Source organism: Miniopterus schreibersii (genome assembly GCF_964146895.1).
Source record: "Miniopterus schreibersii genome assembly, chromosome: 21".
Classification (NCBI taxonomy): Eukaryota; Metazoa; Chordata; class Mammalia; order Chiroptera; family Miniopteridae; genus Miniopterus; species Miniopterus schreibersii.
In genome coordinates, this window is record NC_138123.1 from 10845950 (window position 1) to 10871941 (window position 25992).

The 25992-nt window shown below is 42.3% G+C and overlaps 1 protein-coding gene across 5 annotated transcripts in view; it reads left to right on the forward strand.

Moving 5' to 3' along the window:
- RGS7 (regulator of G protein signaling 7) overlaps positions 1-10640 on the forward strand; it is a 241075-nt gene extending 230435 nt beyond the window's left edge. For 2 of the 5 annotated variants that reach the window (XM_081123838.1, XM_081123839.1), the window contains exons 17-18: positions 341-421; positions 9939-10635. In XM_081123838.1, the coding sequence (XP_080979964.1) occupies positions 341-415 (75 nt within the window). In that variant the 3' untranslated portion in view covers positions 416-421; positions 9939-10635. Of the gene's footprint in view, positions 1-340; positions 422-9938 lie in introns of all 5 variants that reach the window. The other 3 variants (XM_081123842.1, XM_081123840.1, XM_081123841.1) reach the window with 3 other exon arrangements.
- The last annotated feature ends 15352 nt before the right edge of the window (positions 10641-25992 follow it).

Below are 25992 nucleotides of genomic sequence, written 5' to 3' on the forward strand. Positions count from 1 at the left end.
TGCTTCCTCCGTCTGCAGGGAGAAAATGACCTAGTAAGCAGTTCAAAGGCAAAGACTTGGTATGAATGGTGGCCAGTGACAAGATATGCCCAGTACCATGAAGAGCCACCACCATGCCTCTCTTATTCTTTACTTTTCAGGAAGCTGTTGAAAATTACCAAGTAAACCCTTTGGTAGACCAGTAGTTTTGATACCACTGTGTGCTCAATACCCTGCCCTCTGTTTTGGTGATATCTTTGTTTGTGGGGTTCTTCTTTTCTTTGTATTGTGCCAGTGCCTTTGGAACTTTCTGACATTGTGTGAGCTCAAACTAAAGCCTTGAACACATTTATTTTTATAGGGCAGAAACATCCCTATTTTCCCATGCCATAAAAACTGTACACCAACACTGAGGGCCAGCACTAACCTGTTATGAAAAGAGGTAGAAAACTCTTGGTTTCTACTCTAGTTCGTCTGCATTGTCTGTTGAGTTGTGTGATTAGCTCCATGCTGCTGTGTGTGTGTGTGTGTGTGTGTATGTGTGTTGTGGCTTTTGCTATATGACCGCTAGTTAAGTGGAGTTGTGTGTGTTGACATGTAAGCAAATTGGATTTAACGAAGATATGGCTTTTGTTTTTAGTTTCCTTCAGAGAGCTTTGTGGTGGGGAATGTTAATCAGTTCTATTTACAAATTGCCGGTTGTGACTGTGCGCAGAGTATTTGAAAGACTTTCAACAGCAGAATATACTTTGAACATTCAATGTGATTGCACAGATTAAAGGGCTGGAAAATGAAGGACTCCAGGAGTTAATCACACTATAAACTTCACAAAATTTGGGCTGGCTCTACTGGAGTCTCCAACCTTTAATATAAAATTTCCTCCTACGTCACCAGGGGAAGATAATATATAAGAAATGCCTTAAGATCTTGGTGGAGAAAGTTGCACAGTGCTCAGTATATTGTTGAAGAATTGTTTCAAATTCATCTTTTTCTAATCTGATGCTGACAGGATATTGTTCTTAAGACAAGAATGGAAGATTCTGTGATATAATTAAAAATAATAGTGCAACTTAAGGAAGATGAAAAAAGGAAGCATAATGGTTGTCTTTCCTCCAACACCATCCCCGATTCTGACCAACTTCCTCAACCCTTAAAATAGCAACACATTTGTTTGTTTGTTTTGATTTTTTTAGATTCCACATATAAGTATAATCATACAGTATTTGTATTTCTCTGTCTGAGCTACTTCACTTAGCACAATACCCTCTTGGTCCACCCATGATGTCATAGATGACAAGATTTTATTATTTTGTATTGCTGAATAATATTTTATTATATAGTATATTATATATATTACATAAATATTATATATGTATACTATATATATCCCACTTCTCCTCTATCCATTCATCTATCACTGGACACCTAGGTTGCTTCCCTATGTTGGCTGTTGTAAATAATGCTGCAATGAACATAGGGATGCGGATAGACATAGTGGAGGAAAGGTGGGGTTTAAACAAACATTTCAAGGGGTGTTTTGTTCAGGTAAATACAGGTAGACTGCAAGATAGACAGTATCCAAGAAAAAAATGGAATAGAGAAACTATACGTAAACAAGTATGTAGACTGTGACAGAAACTGGGAAAAGTGAGATGATACTACTAAAAACTCCCCTTCATTGAGTGCCTGCCAGGTCCCAGGCTCTGAATGAAGCACTATAAATTATCTATTTTAACTTAAACTGACCCTGCAAATTAGGTGTTATTATATTCATTATTTTACCCATTTTACAAGTGAGAAAACTGAAGGGTCAGAGGGGGGACATAGCTTGCCCAGAATCACACAGTTAGTTAGGGAGCTGGCACTGACCCAAAATTTCTTTTTCCCCCAAATTCTTTCTCTCTCCACCTTGCTCCTTAGTAAATCCTGCCACTTGACGACATCCTTCCCTGGAGTCTGAATCCATTTTCAATTAGTGTCTATTTGTAGAAGTTTATTTATCTGTTCCAGCATATTTTTATAGCCTGGCTTATAAAAATAGCATCACAAGAGCTTTACACAAGAGTCAAAATGTTTTGCTAGACAGATCTTCCCAGTACCATTGGAACTTCTGTTGGTTTCTGAGACTAGTAAACTCTTGGTCACTTTAGGGATTAATTACACTAAACAGCTAACAGTTGCATAGCATTTTACAGTGTCCCAAGGACCCCCTCGTTCCTTTTTGTTTGCTTTGGATTTTGTCATTGCTGCTTACACACACAGCAATCTTGGGAGGTGGTCGGGCAGGCATCACCACCCTTTTAGAGATGAGCAAATTGAGGAGTGATGAGATGAAGTCATTTCACCAATATCACAATTGTTGAGTGATAGAACCCGGACTGGAAGCAGACTTTTCTAACTTTAAATCCATTACTCTACAGATTACCGATTTCATTAGGCCCAGCAGAGTGGAAGGACAGGGGTGACTCACATTTTTGTGTCACAGCTTCACCTTGGCTTGTCATCTCAACAAATCTCTGTCCCTGTGATTTACTCTTTTATTCATTTTCCTTGTCATCAGTGAAGTCTTTCAAGGGTTGCTATGCCCTCTCATGCCTTTAAATGTCATTCTTGTTGACTTCATTGTCTTTTGACAAAGTTCAGGCGTTGTACTAATTGTAACAGTTGTTTTCTTTCTCCATCACCATCATCAAATCTGACATCGGTTTTCCAACCATTAAATTATGTCAGCATCTGTCGGCCACATAAACCCTAAGGGAGAGCAGGTAGGAAACAAGGGCGAAAAAGGGTGGGAGGAAGGGTCAGTCATACCTTCAACCAAAATCTATAAATTGGGCATTTAGGTTCTTATTTATGTATGTATTTATTTATTGCCATTATAGATCAAAGTGTGATGAACATCCTTAACATTAACTACTGACTTTTTTCTTATATTTATAAACAATTGAATTGCTTGGTTACATGGAATGCAAAATTATAAAATATGTCTATTTTTCTATTTCCCTTTCTCTCTTACCTTTACTTTAACACAAGGACATAAAATAGAGGGGAATTGTATGTAGAATTTTTTGTAGAAGGCAAGACTCAGACTTTGTGTTCCTGATTTCCAAAGTCACTTTATTAATGTTACACGTTAATAACAGGCTTCCCTTCCCAGTCGACCCTCACTCTGTGAGGGTGGTAGTCCCTTTCGCTAGAGCCTTACACAGCCTTACCCAGCCTATCCTTACTTCCATGTCCCCGGATATCATTTTCTTCCACAATGACATAGAGACAAACCTCAGGGTATTCAGGAAGGTCATTTTCCAGATTGTGTTTATACTAGTGAAACTGCAGTATGGAAAGACCTCCATGGAGTTAGTGAGATCCTTGATTTACATAAACGTCCCTTGGAACGAAGCAGGTCACCGGCTTCACACAAACATCCATCATGACACACGAGCGCCCTGGGAGCTGGGAGAAGGACGGCTTTGATTTTGTATCTGTGCAACTCAAGGAGGACCCTGTGCATATATTTCTCTGGTTGAGTGCTGTAGATTTTATTACTTGAGACTACACATATATTCATATACATAAACCATCTTAGAAAATTCCTAGACCACAGTAAGTAAATATAATTTATAAACTTGTCACTGGGTTTCCCTACCATAGATATTACCCGTAAACACATAAAGTGAGCCTGGACAAGCATGAACTCTCCTCTCCTCGTATCACCTGAAGCTCAGCTCACTTATCATTTCGTTGCTGGCATATATGGTTACCCCTCTTGTTTTATTGAAACTGAAGCGGCCTGTGGTGATAACTTGCCTGAGAAATCAATTTTAGGTTCCCTGCAGCATGATGTAAATCGATTGGTATGAAATGTCTCAGGCCAGGAGCCCATTTCGTTGGGACGATGTATCTTCATTTTCCCCTAGTAGCATCATTGGTTCGTGAATTGCCGTCCAAGGTCTGCAAGCTGTGAACTGCAGAGTGGCTTTTGGTCAGCAAGCATCCAGTGCAACCCAGGGGGCTCCTCAGGACGTTTTGAAGTTGCTGAACCAACAGCCTTCAGTGGGAAACTCCCAGAAAAGTTTCACTATGGCATTAGAAAAAGGAGCGAATGACTTGAACATTTTTAAAAAAGAAATAGTCAATAAATACATGAGAAAAAAATCTATATTAATAGCCAAGTCTAATTCAAAAAACAGCAAAGTAACTTTTTCCTCCAAATAAGTTAGTTTTTTTAAAGACAGCATCTACTGTTAGGAAGGGGGTAAGAAAACCAGCGATTTCATCCACTGTTAATAGGAGTAGGAGCTGCTAATCTTTTCTCAAGTAGAACTTAGCAGAATGTGTCAAAACTTCAAAAGTTTCTCACTTTCAATCAGTAATTCAACTTCTAGTAACCCAATTTGAAGAAAACCCAGATGTTCACACACATGCAAGAATATCTATTGCATCTGCCAAATATAAGACACAATCTGAATGTGCAACAATTGCGAATTTCTTAAATACAACAAAGCATATCTGCCTAGTGCAATATCGTGCAATGAATAAAAATTAGATTTTAGAGCAGCGGCTTTCATCTTTTATTTTGCCACCCACGTTTGACATAGTAATACGTACGTGTTTTTGTGTGTTTGTGTGTGTTACTACATAAACGTGTGTAGAACTAAGCTGTATATTATATAAACTATATGTGTGTAGAACTAAAATGATCCTTTTTATGTGCAACACAGTCTGAGATATTCTATCTATAATATTCAATTCTTTTCTTAATGTTGGTAGCATCTTACTAAATTGATTTTCTTACCCACTAATGTAATGAATTTGAATGAAGCATTATTTTAGGAGAAATATATGTAACATGGATAATTGGTCAAAATATAATTATTTTAATACACATGTTACTCATAATAAGTCATAATACTATGCACAGTGTAATTCCAGTTTTAACAAGCCATATTTTTGTATTAAAAAGCAGACGATATATTAGAGTGTAAATAACTGTGTTTCATATAATGTTTATTTCTTGTTTATATTTTTCTATGTTTTTCTCATGTTCTCTAATGGCCATACTCTACTTTTATTTTAGGAAAATATTTTTAGCTAAGAAATTAAAATGTTTGGATTTACATGGTCTTTCTTATTCCACATAGGAAGCCGGTAGTCAGCATTTGAATGTAAATGTGTTCATAAACCATCTCTTTTTAGCACATAATAGTAGAATTTTTTTTAGTGTTCAACATTAAATACACTAGCCCAAACTAGCTTCAGAATCCATCCTTCCTTCCTTCCTTCCTTCCTTCCTTCCTTCCTTCCTTCCTTCCTTCCTTCCTTCCTTCTTTCCTTCCTTGTCTCAACAAAATGAGCTTATCTTTAACTTTCTAGGGACTCTCACTCTGCACAGTTTTGCTAAAATAATTCAGTGTCTCAGTAACCTCACCTGCAGGCTTACCTAGGAGAACCGGTTTCGTCTAAAGCAGGGAAGAGCCTCCAGACACCTGACTTAGCTTCCATTCCTTCTCAACACCTTCCCAGGGAGTTTCCTTGATAGGGACAACCAGGGCAAAACAAGAGTTGAACAGGCCCAGCTTCCATCATCTAATCAGTTAATATTTAGGGTGACCAGTGTCGCCCATCCCTCACCCTGTCCTGCCTGCTCTCCTCCAAGCTAAAAGTTATTTATCCCGAGCCATTGGAATCTCCTTACCCTGGTTTCTAACAGTTTATTCTTAAAATGTGATTTCCAGCCAAGGAACTCAACTCATGCAAAGAACCAAATTCATATTTGGGGACCTCTTTAAAGTTAATATTGGTTAACAGCTGTCCATTGCGTCCCCCAGCCGGGTGACTTGGAGAATTATATAAAACGGCATGTAGATGTACTCGGGCTGATTCTTTGAGCAAGAGGCAGGGAAGGGAATGGCGAGGAGCTCCGGGGGCAGTTAGAAAGCTTCAGCAAGGACATGGGTGGGAAGATCATCTTTGAAGAGTGGGTGGGATCTGAACAGCTAGGTAGATGCGTGGACGGGTGACCCGAGCCGAGAGAGTAGCAGGTGCACGGGCCTGCAAACAAAGAGCCCTTTGGGGGGTGACAGCAGGTAGTTTGAAAGGCCAGGGAAGCCGGATTATGAAGGATTTTAAAATCCAGGCATTAAAACCCAAGCCAGATTATGAAGGATTTAAAAATCCATACATTTGTATTTTTCAGTGAAACAAGGATATTTCTCCGCAAACACAACCTCCTCTAGTTCAGCCTCTCCTAAGAGCCCCCCCATCTCTGGCCCAGCTGGTCCACTCTTTTTATTACATGGCCATAGAGCTGAGCTTGGGTCAGATGCTTGGGTCACATACTCCAGGGGAAAGTCAATGACAAGAGTTGCCCTATCCTGTCCCCAGCCCTTCACCATAGCCTTCGGAGCCTGGGAGGCATTCTAGAATGTACTTCTGCATCTCCATATGGGAGAGAGTGGGAGCCGGTAACAGAAAACAAACAATAGGAAATGTAAGGAAATACAAGAGCTGAGGTTAACATTTATCTGAAAAACCCAACAGAGGCTGACAGTCTCTTTAAGAGCTTCCCTTTAAGCTCTTCCGAGGCCACCTTCTAAAAGCCTACGCCTTCGTTTCTCCGTGGTCGGTTTAGTGGCCTGTTCATTGGGAAGGACTTTTGTGTATTTTTATGACAGTAACAAGACAAGTGGCCTAGTCACCCGAGCAAAAGCAGCTCCTCTCTCCTCCCTCTACGGATTCGTGTCTGCACAGCTTTCCCTTCCTACTTTAAGACCAAGAAAGCTTTTTAAATCAGGTAAAAGTCCTAACCGCTGATAGTTAACTTGGAAAAGCGAAAAACACACAGGTTGTTTTGGGGTTTATTGGGGGGTATTTTCCTAATGACAACCAACTCTCTCTGCAGCATTGAACTAGGAAAGAATTGGTCTGGTGGAGGTTGTTTGACTGTGAGACACTAGAAAGCCCTTTGCTTATGTGATAAACTGTGGGCAGGTCAGATAGATGCTCTGTATTAACTCAGGTGTCGGCTAGTCTGGGGTTTCTTCTGCCCTGACACTGATTACGTGCCTGTCTGTCTAGCATTTTGTCCACTAACTAGATAACAGCATTGCAAAACCTCATAGGATCCCGAGTTTTTGTTTTGTTTTGTTTCAAGTTTCTGTCTTTGTCTTTCTCTACAGATTTCTGTTTCCAGTGTAATCTATTTCCTTTAGAACCTGGCGGAAAAAGGCAGAGTGGGGTATAAATCACGTAACAAATCGGTAGCCTTTGATTCAAAATAAGTATTCTCCACCCAGGGTTCAATTGTAGACAGTTTGGTAAACGTGGCTATCGGTAAGGGTATTTTATTAGTCCTTTGCGTTTTCAAAATTAAGACATTAGAACTTAGCCATAAAAATTTTTTAGATTCTTCAATTTTAAAAAAAAAAATTATGAAAAGGTCATTGTCAGGGGCTGATCCTGTACGGCCTCCAGGGAACTGTCCTAAAAAGGATCTTGACACAGTGACCCATGTGCAAATACAGGTGGGGCAAAAGTAGGCTTACAGTTCGTATGGAAAATAATATAATAATTAATAATACAAGAATAAACTCTGTGTGTTGTGTGCTTAGAACTGGAAACCTACTTTTGCCCTGCTATTGACTTTGGCCCCAGAATGGGGCCCTTAAGCTCTTTTTACTGTTAGTTGTACCAAAATTTGCCTTTCAGTTGTCTCAGTACAAAACAAATATCTTTATTACATGTTTGGTAAGTCCATATCACACAAAATGTTTTATTATGTGACTATATTAAGATGTATACAGAGGTTTTCCCATCTCCTTTCATCTGTTTTCCTCTTATCAGCCCCCAGGTTTACTGTAGGCCTATGTTTCTCTACAGGCTTCCATGAATGAGTGTTTTTTAATTCTCTCCTGGGACAGCAACCTATCAAGCTAAACTTATACCTCACTCCCTTTTTAATGAAGCCCACACCTGGCCAAGTACTAATAGCTTCAAAGGTATTTGCAAAGAAACAAAATATAGAAATAGAACCATGTTAGTAGGTATTACATATACAAAAATGACAGTCGTTTCCACAGTTCAGATAAAGAGTGATGATATCTGAGCTTCAGATTGCTTCCTGTTTCATTCTTTCTCCCAGTAGTTTGAACCAAATTACAATAACCTGTAGTTTTAAAGGACATACGTTTATATTGATGTATTTCCCCCCTCCTCTATAATATAAAAATTCACTCTTACGCGTCATCCAGTATGTAGTTCTCTCTATCCCACAAATAGCATTAGAAACATGAAGCACTTTTTAAAAACATATGACTCAGCCTCACAATGAATCTCTATGCACACGCGTCTATACATTTATATTCATAGCGCAAGGGAATGCAGGAGTAAATATAGAATATAGTATAGTCTTCAAGTACAAAAACTAGGTGTGTTTTTTTATTCTAACATTGATTAACCTACTGCCCCGGTTTGGGATGGAGAGACAGTCTAATTGCAGCTTCCAGTTCGTTAGCAATTCTCAGCCCTTATCAGAGTCAAAATAGTGACTTTGGATCTTGATGTCCTCATGAAAAAACATACAACAGTAATAATAATAATAAAAGTAATAAAATAATGAAATAGTAGCCAACATAAACAGTACATAGAATGTTCCAAGCGCTGTCAATATATAATGTAACGTAGGGTGTATTGTTAATATTTCGCCTTTCCTTTTATTTCCCTCCCGTAGAGTAATGAAAGCACTCCCGGGTGAGAAAGTCCTTTGCTAAACTTTGGCATCGCCTGCTGTCACCTGCTGAAAGCCACACCATGACTTCCTTTCCCCAGTTAAAAGAAAGTGGTGCTTGGTGCTCGTTGGCACCAGTCAAGTCAGCTAAGGGGCCCTTGTCCGTTTCTGTACAGTGTGTAGAGAAAGCTTGATTTTTTTTATTATTAATCATTTTTTAAACATACTGTCATTTTCCCAAAATGTGGCCATGAGTGATGATCTCTCTCCCAACCCCCCCCCACCCCTTAGTAGTCAAATCACCACTATTGCTTTGACTAATTACTAAAATAGCATCTTTCTTTAAAAGCTATTTTTATTTTCTCTTATTATTTTAACCTCTGAGAGGTACAAATTCCATCCAATGCAAGTGGACCATCTATTTTAGACTAGAACATATATAGTAAAGGGTGAAACAGAAATTGACAATTTGCTATTCGGATCAGAAATTTTAGATTTCTTACCGCCCTAGAGCACTTATAATTAACAGGGACGGTTTTAGCTTTTTCAAGACTTGCCCCCACAATGAATATGTATTAGGTATTAACACAATATGTGGAATCACAGTATTTGGGATTTTTTCTGGGGTTGGGGTTGGAGGAAATCAGGTAGGAAAAGACAGGGAGATGCCTCAAGTATGAAGTATGGAGCAAAGAGATTTTTATCTTTGGATGTATAATTGGCACCTCTGTCTCCATGACTGGGACAGACTCAATCTTGAGTTTCCACCAATCACACCATCAAAAATGTGTTTTATTTAATTCAGTCACACCCTGCATCTCTCGGTATTTATCGAGGCAGCGCCAGTTCCAGCCACCCAACGAGAATGCAGTCACATTGCTGTCTTTCCGAGCAGCTTACCGAGTCTTGTACCGTGTTCTTGCCCAGCTGCTCACCTGGGTGTCGCGTCCTCGCTGCGCCTCGATGACCGTTTATAGACACGTTTGACGAGCTGCTCATCTGTGCTGTGAACCCATCAGTCTGTTTGCGGGGGGCCAGGGGGCAGGAGGGGGTCTCATCTTGTTCGCTGTGTGGCTGGGAGGGAGGCTGCTCGTGGAGTTTTGAACTGAGACGGACCCAAAGGGTTCTGTGTTCACCCTGGCGCAAAAATAAGCCGTAATGAGTAGATGTTACCTAGGAGCAGGTTTTCGGTGATCACGCTGGGTTTTTTATTCTTGGTTATGTTTTTTCTCAGGGGAAATCTCTCACGTCCAAGAGGTTAACAAGCCTTGTTCAGTCTTACTGAAGGACCCTTCCGTAGCATGGGAGCAGACTGAGTCGTTGCTTATACTTTTAGCTCTTCGTTGTTACCCGGAGCAGAGGACTTTAGAACAAGAGGTTGCATGAGCGAAGGACCTGAGTTATTCTTCCTTTGTGTGCCATCTCCAAGGGACTCTGCCATCTCAATGCCTCCATTTCGAAATGTTGTCTGCTTACTTCCTCCGCGTACTAAGCCGGATCTGTGTCTCTTCCTTTTTATCAAGTCCAAGTGAAGTAGACTTTTTATTTCCCCCCCTTTCTCTCTCTCTCTCTCTCTTAGAGCTTCTGCTAGACACACTGAACATTCAGCCAGTCACAGACTGGAAGAATTGTAAAAGAAAAAAAAAAACAGCATATATCAATAAGTATGCATATGGCTTCACATTTATTAAACAATAAATTAGCACAGAAAGTTTCATTTCACCTAAGTACTCACAGAAACGAGCTCATATCTTTTGTCTGTTGTCCGGACATTCTGTTAATGTTTCTTGCATTTATTTTTATACCGTATTTAAATAAGAAATACCTTTTACTCCAAATGGATTAAAGTTGATTCCTTCTCTGTAAATTTGTGTATGTTTATATTGTTGTTTTATCTTTCATTAAAAGATGCAGAATCTCGTTGCTTTTGTAACTTGACTTTGTGGTAAGTGACAATGGAAATGCTCAGAGAGCGTCAGCAAACATGGAGTTGCAATTTAAACGATCGCTCTGGAAGTTTATTTCAGGGTTTGAAGACCAGCTTGGATGGGACAGAACCAGGAACAGCCTGAAAGTGCTCAGTTTGGGGGCCACCCCAGGACCAGGTAGAGCCTTTTCTCCCATGAAAAAACAACACAAATTGGACTTCCACCTTTTCAGAGCTATTTGCAGGTCTTTCTGCCTCGTTATGAATATGCATCTCTATCTTTTGCTAATGAATATTCTATTGGAATTGGGTTTGAGTATGATTTCCCAACTCAGGAGCTGATTTTTTTTAAGTATAATTCTAAAAATGCCTTAGGCCGATGGCTCTTAACTCTTCGGTGGTTGAAAATTCCTTTGAGAACATGACTGTAATTACAAAATGTAGTGGGTGCTTCCTAAGTGCCTGCCACTGTATTATGGTCTTCAAGGGCCATAAAATCTTCACATGCAATCCTCGCAGCTGCCCTCTAAGATCATTTCTGCAAATACTGAAGCAGAGACAAGTCACTCGTGCAAAGTCACACAGCCAAGTGAGTGCTGGGTTGGGGTATAAATCCTACCCATGCTGATCCACTTATACCACAACTTCTTTTGGTAAAAGTTAAGTGAAAATCCATATGCACTGTTACATTGGAAACATTTGCACTGAATTTGAGGACATTCACAGAATACCCTCCGAGACTCCTCCAGGGACCCCAGGTAAGAAACCTGACTCCCTTCAAGGGTTGGATCAGTGACACGAAAGGTTTTCCCCCTGGGATATGGGTCTTACCTGTTTGCTTTTGTATCCACCAAGGCATTGCACACTCTGGTTATATTTTTTTTAAAAAGAGGTCTAGTTATTAATGTCTATCAATGACTGTAGGTAAGTTTAAATTCTTAAAAGGTTTATCAGCATTGGTGAGAAATCAGTAGTGGAGTCTGCTAGCTAATTTATAAAACTGCCACAAAATGGGAGAAACTTTATAGGAGAAATTTGTATAGAGGCTATAGTTTGAACACTGTGAATAGTTTAAGAAAGATTTAATTACATGTGCATATGGATGTTTAAAAGGAATACGTAAAGTGCAAATAAATCAAAGTTTATAGATGTTCTGAACCCCTTAAGAATGTTTAATCCAGGGCAGCCGTGGGCAGCTGGCATTGAAGCTAGATGGAAACCCAAGCTAACAGAAACATTACTTGAAAGAAAACAGTAACCCTATTTGAAGACAATCATGCATAAACAATGGCCCTTGCACAAATATGATTGGTTATTTTGGAGGCTATCTTTCACAAATTGTCAGTCTTTAAAAGCCCATCCTCACAGACAATTTCAAATCATGGATTTATAAAGAAATGAGGGCAATTGATGGCAAAGAAGAGAAACCCCCAGGCAAGTGTCCCCAAGTCAGGTGTGTGACATCACTAATCACTAGGGAAGTGAAAATCAAAACCACAGTGAGCTGCCAGCTCACCACTGTTGGAATGGCTGCTGTCAAAAGGACAGGAGAGCCCGGCCAGCGTGGCTCAGGGGTTGAGTGTCGACCTATGAACCAGGAGATCACGGTTCGATTCCCAGTCAGGGCACATGCCCGGGTTGCGGGCTCGATCCCCAGCAGGGGGCGAGCAGGAGGCAGCCGATCAATGACTCTCATCATTGTTGTTTCTCTCTCCCTCTCCCTGCCTCTCTCTGAAATTAATAAAAAACATTTTTTAAAAAAAGACAAGAGATAATAACTGCTGGAGAGGAGGCAAATAAAGGGGCACCCTCTGCCCTGTTGATGGGATTGTAAGTTGGTGCAGCCACTATGGAAAACAGTATGAAGTTTACAAAAAAAAAAAATAGAATTGCCCTATGATACAGCAATTCCACTCCTGGGAATATACCCAAAGAAAATAAAAACATCATGTCCACAGACTAGCCTAGGACTTCAGCCATGTTCTCCATTCTGTCATTCCTGTGAAAATAGAGTTTTTAAGGGTTCTTCCTGGTGAATGTATTAGTCACTAATCCTAATCCTTAATAGAAAGTGTTAGCTTCCTATTTGCATATACATTTTTTGCATTTATTTTTTTTAAGTCTGGACAGGAGGGTGAGTCTTGTGATGAGATGGCTATGGGAGTTTTCTTAAGCTGAAAAATTCAATTACTAATATTTCTTTGAATCAGTTGCATAAGTTTTAATTCTACAGCGACTGAATGTTAGGCGCACCATCAGGCTCCGAACTTGTGATACCTTCATGTGAGGTCACAAAAGAAAACTTTGGACCCAGCAGTTTAAGACAGAATATTCACTTCTTTAGATCATAAGGTTTGTCCACTTGTACTTGATTCACTTCAGAACCTTGAAAGGGACCAAAGTTTTACCACCCCGAAGTATGCCTTTTGGGATGTTAATATTAGGAAGCAAAAGACTCAGAAAGAAACTTTGACCATCCCCCCTACTGCCTAAAGGAATTATGATAGAAGAACCCGCTTCAGGAAAGAAATCTTAACATAGTCACCTTAGCACTGTAAACCAAAATTAATTTTAGAATGTAATGAAAAATAAAAAGCATTTATTTGAGCCAAAGGAGCTACAGCTCGGGAGACACAGATTCAGGTGACAACCTGAATTGTGTTCTGCCGAGACAAAGGGGAGGCCAGCTTTTATAGCAAAAGTTCCTGCTCAGGTTCCCAGTTAGGTCCATTTTCTGTAAATGAGGAATCCAGATGCATACACTTCTGATTGGTCCATATGGGTCCTGACTGGTTGGCATCATGGGTCCTGACTGGTCATTATGGATCAGTCCTGATTAGATGGAACAGGTCCTAGCCCATTAGCCAAAGACTAACCCAGGAACTGCCCAGTGTGTCTTCAGGTCTCATACTCGTATGGCACCTGAATGAAGTCTGTCTAAATACAACACAGAATACATATTTCTCTCCCCTATAGATTTAGTATTAGTAAGACCTGCCTAAGGAGTCCATAAGATCGATACTTGCCAGCACCTAATTCTCCCAACCAGCACCGTGTCTTCTAGTTGGTTCAAATATTAGTGGATTCATGGGCTTATATCCGGGCTCTCGATTCTGTTCCATTGGTCTGCGTGTCTGTTTTTATGGATGCTTGTCTTTTCTTGATCTGACCAGAAGGTGTCAGTGGAAATTGTTTTTTCAGACAGTTATCAAGTCCCTTAATTCTTCCTCAAATGGTCCTTAAATGGTCTGTCGGCAGAAGCGCTGAAGCCTGCAGTTGTCCAGTCCTGCGCAAGCAGTAGCAACCCAGGGCTGCACACAGCGACAGTGACAGTTAAGGCAGGAGATAGCGACTGCATGTGACTGCTGATTACAAGATGCATCGTAATTCCAGGGAAGTGAAATGTGCAGGGAAACGCATGTCTTAGAGTCCTGGGGCCTGCTGCTCGCCATTAGTGTCATCTTGGGCAACTGAGCCAAAATGCTTAAAGCCCAGGGTTTGGAGCAAGAATAGAGAGAGAGCCACGCTCTTATTCTGATGCTGTGGCTCATTAGCTGCGGGGCCTTAAGCGAGGTATTTCATCTCCTACAAATTCAATTTCCCCATCTGAAAAATGAAGGTAATGAAAATGTCTAGTTATTGGAGATGTCGTGAGGAATTAATTCAAGACACCTAATGGAAGGTCAGCAAATATTAGGCATGATGATTATTAATAGCTTTGAACCCGAGCTTCCTCATTTGTATTACAGGTAGAGTAATGAAATCATTTATCCTACTCTGTCCTCAGATTTACTCAGTGAGTGTCAAGTCAGTTAACATGTCCTGTGTGTGCCAAGACCTCTGCTCCGAGCTTCACGTGCGTTTACACATGTAATGTTTGCTGCCACCCTATGAGGTAGCCCTTAGTTGTGCCTGCATTTTTTTTAATACTTTTTTTTAATTGATTTCAGAGAGAGAGGAAGGGAGAGGGAGAGAGAGTTAGAAACCTCAATGATGAGAGAGAATCATCGATCAGCTGCCTCCTGCACCCCCCTGCTGGGGATCGAGCCCACAACCCCCGCATGTGCCCTGACCGGGAATCGAACCCCGATCTCCTGGTTCATAGGTTGATGTTCAACCACTGAGCCACGCCAGCCAGGCAGTTAACATTTTTGAAATCACTGCACTAAGCCAATATGTAATATTTCATTGAATTACTATGCTTTTATCTCTGTGTCCATTGTTTTATCTATTATTACAAAAATTGACTGTGACTCACTGGCAAGGGGAAAAAAAAACAAATTTTTTTACATAGATGAGATTCCTTTGGTCCTTTCCAACCCCCCCCCCCCCAAAAAAAGTTGAATAATCAAGTATCTAAGCAGAACATTGTACCAGAACAAACAATTTCAGCTTTAAAGGTACATCCTAATCTCATCCACTTGCTCGTTAGAATGTAGACTATTGAAAATTTAGAAATAGGAATGCTTCCTGTCTCTTTTTACACTCTACTAGTGTCAGGAGAGTTTGATTAAAACATTGTTAGAAATGGGCAATTATTTTACTATCATTACTTATCCATTTTAATGGTGTATCTCTTTCCAAGATGATATAGACTCTTTAGATTTTCACTTTTGAATCCAATGGAGGAAATGCAATTTAAAGATACTTTGACAATTAAATATAATTTCTATTCATTTTGACAGCCAGGAAATTTGGAACACTGAAGAGAACTGGGAGAGAAAATATCCCCATTATGCCAGCTGAAAGTTAGGGATGATATTAAAAATAATCTCCTGTCTAAAGCAGAAAAAGCGTAGCAAAATACATGAACCTCTTTGTCACTTGTCTAAAAGAATATGAACCAATACATTGTGTTATATTTAATCAGTGCCTTAAAATCTTAAAAAACTTAGAACATCAGTTTGGAGTCTTCATTAGCAAGCAGCAGAAACCCATTATAGTTAAATTAGGAGACCAGGTGGTCATGGTGGTAGGAACAGTGGCCTTGCCCCCTGGGCCCACAGGGCATTGATCCTGGTGGAGAGTCTCCAATGGCTGGACTGGGTATCAGAAGATTGCTGGGTGGCAAGTTGGAGGTAAGGAGTAGAAGCTGGGCTGTTTGGCTTGAATTAGTGTTTTTAGAAATAAAGAGGTAAATTCATACAGTGAGCGGCCCAGATGAAGTCCTGGCCCCAATCAGTTGAAGCTCCCCCAGCTCTTCTCCAGCTGGGCTGTGATAGGCAGATGGACAGACAGGTACAGAAGGTCATCAGGACGGAGAACCCTGGATGCCAAGCAAAGGACAATTGTAGGGTGGGACCTCGCCCCCAGAGTGGCCTTTCCTCCTCCCCTGGCATATCGCTGCTCATGTGGTTTGGACCCCTGACCTTCCCTCCCCTAGAGAGAACATCTAGGCCTCAGTTGTGTTTCAGCTCCAGGCCCAGAAAAGCAACCAAACCAGCTACGCTGACCTCAGAACCAGCTGCTTCAAATGATGGCCCCCACCCTGACCAATCAATCAATCAATCAATCAATCAGCGGAGACCACAACCCTGAAAGGACACGCCTGGAAAGCTGCTGAATATTATAATGAGATAAGATTTCCCTGGGACGTCCCCTAAGATCTCCAACGATTATCTTGGGCTGACTAGATGTAGCATCTCGAGCCATGAATTTATTAACTCCAGGTATGCATTTCCTTCTCAAAATGTACTTAATTGGAATAGATACTCTCTAGGATTCCTTCACCAGGCACCAGAAGCACCGGAAAGGTGTCTGGTAGGGTTACTTTCTGGAGCTTTGAGAACTAGGGTGAAATACAAAGAACCATCTGAATAACTTCGCCTTTTCAGGGACAGCGTTACAGCTGCATTGAACTGTACCGTGTGGGGTTCCACAGTGTCATGCTTAGCCCTGGACTCTGCAATGCACTAAGTTTGGGCCTGACTGTCCAAAAAATATGAGCAAGTTATATCTTTAACTCACAGCTCATAAACATATGTAGGGGGAAATGAAGATAAATAATTTTCCCATCAAATGTATTTGCTTTCTTGGTATACACACTTTAAGACCCTAGGAACCTACGTAATTTATAAAACGTTAAAACGCTGTTGAATATAACACTTTGAGGAGAGAGTGTGCTCAGAACTTAGGCCGGACGCTTAGGCCAGGTATGCTGAGCTTACCATAGGTTTTCCAATTCTACTCCTAAGAGCAGATGTGGTCACTAAAACAATAAAAATATATATGTAGGACTTACGTACTCTTGCTTTGTTAAGTTGTCTGCTATAGTTTTCAAGATCATAATGTTAGTCTAACTCTGAAAAGTGGTGTAATCTCATAGCAATGTACTGCTTCAAATAAGTGCATTTACATAATTTAAAAAACACCCAATGTTCCCTTTCCTGTGCCCCGGCTGCTTTAGGCTTCTCCCAGAGGCGTCTCTCTGTCCTTCGTTCTCTTGTCTTTTACTCTTTACTTGATCCCGTTCGAGCTCATTTCCATCGTATGTTCAGACAGCATTTACATGACTTTCTGGACCAGGCACTGAGGCTGCTGACCAAGGCCTGTTCTATAACCAGCCCCTTCACGCTTCCAGACCCACCGCCCACTGCCCAGCTTCAGGCCCCCGGTGCAATTAACTGAAAAAGAGAGAGAGAGACCTTTTAGTCCAAGAGCCTCGATGTCTAAAACATAGAGTTTGGTTTTGTTTATTTGTTTAATCATGTCGATGTTTGCTTCTGGAGGCAGCATCAGGCCACTCTCTGGGCCTGGTCTTTCGGCACCACTTGATTTCCTTAGGGCTCTGCATTTGTCTTTATCTTTCAATAAACCCGGGTCCCTGGATTCGTGTGTATCACAAAAGGTACAAGGACAGCCGAATCGATCTTATTTACCTTTTTACCTTTGAACAAAAAAGATAGTTTATGCTGGCACCAATTCAAATAAAATGCGGCTACATGTTGAGACATTCTAAGCCAGTCGAAGTGTGACCCTCATGAAAGACTTGTCAAAGTCACTGAAAACCTAAACCGGAGAAAACATAAATTTGGTTTGAGCCCTAGAGATGGAAACATTTCCATTTAACAAGCCTGACACCTAGTGGTCGCTTGGTCTTTCCCGGAGCGCTGGATGCTCACGTTGGATGCTGCAAGCGTAGCTCTCTCTGGCTGATGGGGTCAGTGGCCCGGGTTAAGTTATAAAAGCCCCCGGATGTTTGTTCTACCGTAAGTGACAGAGGCTCAGAGACATGAGTTCCAGGCGGTCACTTCACGAGGAAGAGGGGCACAGAGAAAGGAGACTGTGCATGTTTCTTAACAGTCTCAGTAATAACTGTCCTGCATGACACTGTGTGACAGGCCTTCTGCTCGACGCTTCCAACATCACTGTCTTCCCAGCAACCTTGAAAAATAAGTGTACTTAACGCTGATGAAACTGAGACGCTGGGTGACTTGCCCAGTTGCTCAATTCTTATAACAAAAATTAACAGATGCAAATTGCTCTCCTAAATCCTTGGCTTCCTACTTAGGCTCTAATAGCCCAGTGCATCAGGATAGACAGAGGGAGAGGGTAAGAGAAACCGTTCCTCTCTGATTATGGCGTAATTATAGGGTAATAATAATAATTATATGATTAAATATCACTAATATTGTTAATTAGTATTCTAAAAATAAATAATAAATTCTTATCCATAGCTGGAGGAAGGCAATTGTAAAAGCCTCTGCCTTAATACAGAGTTCTTGACGTATCTGCTATTCAATTGGCATGTGTCATACATAGAACACCGGCTTAGTTTTAGGTATAAAATGATGTTTTGCTATATTGCAAAATGATTACCACAGTAAGTTTAGGTAACATCCAGTATGGGTCATGTGAGAATCTCTCTTTGATCCTGTTGGGGTTTTTTTCCCTTTAGGACATTGTAATTTCCACCTGGAGACTATTAGAATAAAAAAGACAATGAAAGAAACCCTTCCATACCCCCATTTTTCTGACCAGAGGGCAAATGTCAAGACACAGGTTACTGTCAGTTGAAGTCTCAGTGGCCTTCACTCCTGCCAGGCCTTTGGGTGGCTCCTCTGTGCCCCGTGGTTGCTAAATCGGAGGCCCTCTAGGCAGTCTCCTCACCCAAGCCCAGCCCTCGGGCCGCTCAGTGACCGACTCTCAGATTTTAAATTACTAAACTAACAAACAAAACAGAAACAGACTCACAGACACAGAGAACAGACTGACAGCCGTCAGAGGGGAGGGGGGTTGGAAGGCTGGGTGGAAAAGGTGAAGGGATTAAGCAAAAACAAAATGAAACAAAAATAGCAATTCATAGACACAGTACGGGGATCCCCAGAAGGAAAGGGGGGTAGGAGTTAGAAGAGGGGATGGGGGGATAAGTGGTGATGGAAGGAGAGTCGATTTGGGGAGGTGAACACACAATATACGATACAAGATGATGTATCATAGAATTGTGCACCGGAAACTTATACTTTTATTAACCAATGTCACCCCAATAAAATAAATAAGCTAAAATAAAAGCAAGGGGGGGAAAGAGAGAGAGAGATTCCGGGGCCCAGGCCATAAGCACGCTGGACCTTAAATGCTTAAATGCTTTTCAGCCTGAGTTTTGAGTCCGTCTAAAAGACCTAGGACACTGTTCAGCTTGTGGCTCATAATTTCTGGAAGAACTGAATGCCCATGATGTCTAAGAAAGTCCCAGAGGGTCCTCCCAGATCCCTCTCTGAGTCAGAAATCCCGAGTCTCAATTAGCCCGAGCGAGGCTTCCAGGGGCTACACGATCCACAGAGACGCTGATTAGAGGACCCAGAGCGGGTTCCTAAGTGTGAAAACACGGGAGGAGGGGGTGGTGACGTGCCCGAGGGGCCTAGCCACGGCCCTGTCACTGCTCCCCACAGCCAGCCATCGGCTGCTTAGGGACAGGCTGCTTGCCCTAATTAGCCGGCCTGGGATGGGGCCTGGGAGGAACTTTGCCTTTTGTGTCGCGCCAGGCTGTTGATTCCTGCGAGCAGCTGGCTGAGCGAGCACAGGCCGGCCAGCCCCCAACTGCTGGACGGTGACCGTCGAACTTGACCGTGAGGCCTTCGTGCTCCCAGAGCAGAGAAATGATCGCTGACCCACAGCCCAGGGTCCAGCTGTCCTGGGACCTCTGCACCCTCGGGGAGACAAATTCCAATAGCATTAGAGTCAGGTCCCCTGCAGGCTCAGCCAGAGGACAGTGACTGCACTGGGCTGTCGGAGATATTTCAACAGCAAGACTGGGGACCGGGCTGTGAAAACAGCCACATGGCCCGAGGAAATGGCTAATACCCAGGGCTGACCCTTGGGCTGAGAACTATCCACGAGGCCTTTGTAAGATACCACAGCAAGGTGGGGCTCTACAGAGAGGGAAAGGCGTTCTCACCACAGGACAGCGGCTTGGACACACTCAGTCTGAACACATGAGCAGAGGTGGCTTCGTTTTATGCCTAAAGGTGAGGCAGGGTGATGGTTAGAACCCCATCATATGCCCATTAAAAGCCCTGACTTGCCCAGGTAGGTGTGGCTCAGTGGTTAGAGTGTCGGCCCACGCACTGAAGGGTCACAGGCTCAATTCTATGTCAAGGGCAAGCACCTGGGTTGCAGGTTCGATCCCCGCCCTGGTGGGGGCGCCTGCTGGAGGCAACCAGTCGATGTGTCTCTCTCACGTCAATGTTTCTCTCCCTCTCCATCCCTCCCTCTCTTCCACTCTCCCTAAAAAAAAAAAAAAAAAAATCAATGGAAAAAAATATCCTTGGGTGGGGGTTAATAAAAAACAAACAAACAAAAGTCCTGACTGACTTTGAGCACCACCCGCGCCTCTGAGCTTTCCGTGCCCTGTGCTCACTGGGAACTGCTGCAGCTGAGGCCATGCTTCCGATTCTCATTCCCACTGGTTCCCACCGCTACTGGGGCTGGCAGGAGTTAAACCCGAGACCCGAGGGCTTTCACTCTAATAATAATTTATAAGGAGGGAGAGGGAAGTATCAAATATATTTCTCTACATGGACTTGTCTTCCCTGGCGTTTCTGAGGAATGGTTTTCATGCTTTCAAAGCACCAGGGATGCACCTTCATTCTCGAAGTGTGCACCTCCGACCCCGGCCTGTGCCCCAAATAAATACTGGACAGGAACGCTTTGGAGAAAGTGAAATGTCCCTCTGTGGTGTAATCAGTAATTTTTAAATTTACCGTGGTGTGCTCTGTAAATGAGACTGTCTGGATCTTTGCAGAGACCCATCGGCTATTCCACCCGCTCCCCGCCCAACTTCCCCTCTTTCCTGCAAAGGGTCCTAACCCCTGTTTCTTTACTTTCTGTTTGGTTCTTCATGGTTCCTTCGATCCATTCTAAGTCCTTTCAATTCCCCATCTTTGCTATCTAGTGTTTAAACTGTGTAGAAGCCAGGTAGTCCGAATCTTAATTCTGCGTTATGTGCTTTGGTAAGGAAAATAAATATGGAATTGAATACATGCATTTAGTAAATGAGCTTATATTGAACTTGGACTTCACCTCGAGTCTCGTCTTCATTTCATTTCTAGGCAACCTCGTCGAGATTCCTAGCTTTCATTGAAACTGTATATGGCAATGACACCCAAACACATGGTCTCCTGGTCCAGCTTCAGCACCCCCTTACCCCATCCCCCATCCAGACCTCGGGCTCAAGCATCCATGTAGACAACAAGCGTACTGAAAACCCAAACTCTTGATTCCCACAGGTCAAGGGCTGCACCATGACACCCTGGTGACATTGCATGTAGCCAAATAAGCCACGTGAGCCAATTAAGTCTTGGCAGATGCCCCGCGATTCCCCAGAACACACGATGATGGGAGGCTTGCACGTTGCAGCTTCAAGGCCTCCCTGACTGGCTTCCCCACCCCCCTGGAAGGATCTAATGAGATGGTTTTCCATGGTCTCTCAGGATCTGATGAGATGTGGAGCATTCTGCCCACTCACCCTGGGAACAGAGCTGCAGACTGTAAAGCCACTTTGCTTCCACAAAGATGTGGCTTCTCAGCACAGAGCTGTCCCACGCCCGCATTGCCACCACCCAGCCCCACCCAGCCTCTTTTGTTTCAGGTCACCATTTTGGTGCGGGGGATAAGATTACTGGGAACTGGCACCTTCGACTTGCCCTTTTCCTTCACTCTCTATGTAACTGTCAAAATCGGAAAGTGTATTTTTACCGGTAGGATTAGGCAAATCCAGGCCTTGGCCTCGGCTTATCTTGTGTGTGTGACATTGATAATTCCCACCCCACCCCACCTGCTGCCTTCCTCTGAAATCTCCAACACCAGCATTCAAGCTTCCCAAGCCCCAAAGTCTGGAGTCACCTTTCGTTCATCCCTCGCTCTTAGAGTCCTAATAGTCTAGATCCTATGGACTGAAATTGTAAAATACACCAGAACCTGACCATTTTTCACCACCTGCAATACAGCTGGTGAGCATCTCTCACCAGGGTCATTACATTAGCCTCCTATGTGGTCTCCCTGCTTATTCTTGGGTCCTCTTCAGTCTCCTCTCTGCATCTAGGATGCTTCTTTTCAGCTGTAAGTCAGAACCCCCAGCTTCCCATTGCATCGCCTAAAAGTCTCTGCGGGATCTGGCTCTATTCTCTCTGATCTCATCTCCCACCAGGCCTGCCCCACCCTCCCTGCTCCCTACCTCCTCTGCCCTCCTCCCTCACCTCTCTTCCCCGCTTCCTGCCCCTCTGATGTGTTCCCACCTCAGGACATTTGCACCGCAGTTCCCCCTGCCCGGAACACCTACCCTCGGATATGAGCATCGCCAACCCCTCCACTCTCCATGCTCCTGCTCAGATCTCCCCTTGCAGCGAGGTCTTCCTCATGCCCTCGACGGCAAGCCCCTGGCCTCCACCCGCCCCTTGCATTTCCTTTTTACACTGTCTTATTTTCCTCCACAGCACCCATATCATCTGGTACAGGATTTCTTTATTATTTAATTACTATTGTCTGAGTCTTTCAAATAAAACATAAGACCCATGAGGCCGAAGCACTTTTTGGCTGTGTTCTCTATTGCAACTCCAGGACATAAAACAGTGCCTGCTGAATGAATGATTGAGCCACAAAAAATGTGAATAAATTCTTGAGTGAAACAACCTTGGGCTCAGTGTTTATAGAGCTTATAGTTCAGATGTGTGACATGGAATCGGTCTGTCGTGGTCTTGACTGAACTGTCCCACTTCCAAAGGGTAATATCTCAAAGCTTCATCGCGATGACTTTTGTATTGATGTTTAACTCAGTTAACATGTGGTAGGTGTATATTACAGCGTGCCCATCCCTGACCTCAGGAACTCCAGTCTCAGGTAATTCTATTTTTAATTTATTCAACGAACACACAACGCTTGCCATCGGAGGGTGGACATTAACCTAATCTGCAGTAAATGCTGAGCGCTCACTAAATGGTGGCAGATGTTCTGATTGGTTAGGATCAGAGGACAAGTGAACTGTCCGGATAGGTGAGAAAACACCACCTTGTGTGACCTTTGAACCAGTCTTTCTGGGCTAAGCGGAGATTTATTGGTGACAAAGGAGAGAAAGGCGCTGTAGCTCAGGGCCCCCAGCCACAGGGACTGAAGATGTCAAGACCACAGACACGGGGACTATAGCCGCCCCGGTTTGGGAGTGCAAGTGGGAGATCAGAAAAACACTTGAATGTCTGCAATTTTTTATTGTCTTTGCTTTAAGAAAAGTAAGGATTTCTGGACTGCTACAGTTTTTAAAAAATTCACACAAAAAAGTTAAGGTAAAATTGTGTCAGCGGACAATCTGTTGTTCATATGACACAAGTTCCTACTGAGTGAGAGAATGTCATCTTTCTTTCATTCCAATTCCCTTGGAAATAGTGGTTTCAATTAAACGAGGGAAGCAAACTTGAAGAACTTAAGCTTCAGGAAATAGGATTTTATTTTTTTCAAAAATAAAAATATACAACATAGTTTGGTAAAATCGAGCCATTACCAGATTCTTCATTTCTCCCCAAAACAGATTTGATAGTTAATCTAATTGGCTATTAAATGTATTTTCTTTTATAAAAACCATCATGTTTCATAGCTTTAGAAGGGGAATATAAATAGTATTTAATCCTAAGCAAAATTAAACAATCATAATTTCATTTGGAAATAAATACTTAGAAAAACGTACAAACATTCAAAAAAGGAAAATCTGTTTGAGTCTTACGAAATTGTTCACAATAAAATGGCAGCTCCAGGAAGAAAGACTACAGGCTGTCAAACTAGAAAAATACAATTAAATATTAGTCACTTCCCTGAGAAGAGAAAAACATTCGTTGTAAAGAAAGGAGGGGAACCAAATGATGTCATGTTAATAACAGAAAAGACAGATCCCTTTGTAGGAGACTCTGTCCCTGGTCACAGACGTGTTTCTGCAAATAGCCTGTTTCTTCCCCAGTAGATTTGCAAAACATGGCAATTGGCCTCACCGATTCTCCAGCGGTTTCCTTGTGGAAAGAAATGGAGGTCATTCCCCAACCTAGGAAACCAGCTGAGCCCTCTCCTGCCTTCTTAGCTACCACCCCAAATTCCCATCTGCCACATTGCAGAAGGGGGCTCATTAAAAATGTATCAGATGAGGATTTCATAGGCCTCCAGGTGCCCCCAAATTCATCCCACTGCCTTGAGATGTACTGTTAGGTGGCCTCGCATATTTCACTGCTTCTCTTCAGAACACATTCTTCTAGTTTCCAACCCTCAACAGCAACAACTCTTCTGCAATGTTTATCATAAACTGAGGCTGCCAGTAAACCATTTCTTCATGCTCTGGCATTGAGAAAGTAAAAACAAGACCCTTGTGCACCTTCCCCACATCCTATATCCTCATGGATGTTTCTGGCCTTTCCTCAACCCCAGTCTCCATGGAGGTCCTCACATCCACCTTTCCCTAAGTCTTCGTCATCATCATCATTGATCTCCTCTGAACTCATTGTAGCCCACGTTTAAAAATTAATGCATTTTTTTATTGTAATTTGCACTAAAGGAACATAGGAAAGTTTGAGCTTCCAAACATTAGCTCTTTTAAGAAGCCACTCTTCCATCCAGAGGCTGGCTGAGCACCTGAAGTAGGGACTCCTGAAAGAATTCATCCCAAATACACTCAGGAGAGTAAAGAGTAAACCCTTCTGCATCCTGAGAGACAATTAAATGCTCGCGATTTACCAAAACAAAGCCATTCAGATATGGGTTCAAGGAGACGGTGACCCTGGATTCTAAGCCCCTGAGGACATGTGTCTGGGCACTCTCGTGATCTAGGTGCGTGGGTGCGTGTTTGTGTGCTGCTCAGAGGGCTCCTAAGTCCTGTCGAGGGCCCAACGACTCTTACAAAACAATATTTTGATGAGTTAACTGTAAATGAATCAGAAACATACGGATTAAATTTCCTTTAATGCACATGGATTTAAAAATTAAGGGAAAAATGCTTGGCAAAGGCAATTTTGCCTTTTGCCAACCCCAAAGCTTTGGAAAAATAGTTGGAGATGTTCAATGATCCAACTCAGGAAAATGTGGCCCACTGCCCCTCTCCCTTTTATAAAATCTTTATTTGTTCATACACATGGTGTCAGAAAAGCCCATGAAGACATTTCCATTGAAGACAACACCTGGTTCTAAACAGGACTTTATGAGAAAATCCTTGTTTATTTTGTGAACGTGCCACGCGTTTGCATTTATGGTGCCTAATTAATTCGGGAATCTTCTGAAGGCAGAGCACCCTTCCTTAGGCCTCGGGAGACAAAGAGCAGAATCCGCTTCTGCCTGTGTGCTCGTGTCTGTCTGTCTCTACATCATAAATATATTTCCAAAGGCTTCTCAATGGGAAATATCTTCTCTTAATTGCTTCCAGATGTTGTTCTTAGTAGGGATGATTTTTCTGACTGAGTGCCTCCTAAATCCTGCTGGGTAACTCTGCACATGGTCATGGTTAACACAAGCGTGTGACGAATCCCAGATGTGGAAGTAATCAAAGTGATCTACAGATCTAAGGCGATCCTCTGGGGAACAAATGAGGGCTGTTGGGAGGTCAGAACAATTAATGAGGGTCACAGTGAAAGCTTTGGGAGGCCCGGGAAGGCAGAGCGCGAGCGGAGTGTCGGAGGGGAAAGAATGTGAATCCCTCATATCAAATCCCTCACAGTCGGTGGCCAGAGAAATGTTTGTAACTTATTGTTAAACTTAAGGCAGAATACAATATAGAAAAAAATTATGTAAATTTAAATATATATTATACACACATTCCATTTAACTGTTATTTAACTATAATCTAAAATATATGTATATATTACATCAAAAGTCTATCAACATAAAATATTATTTCAAGCTG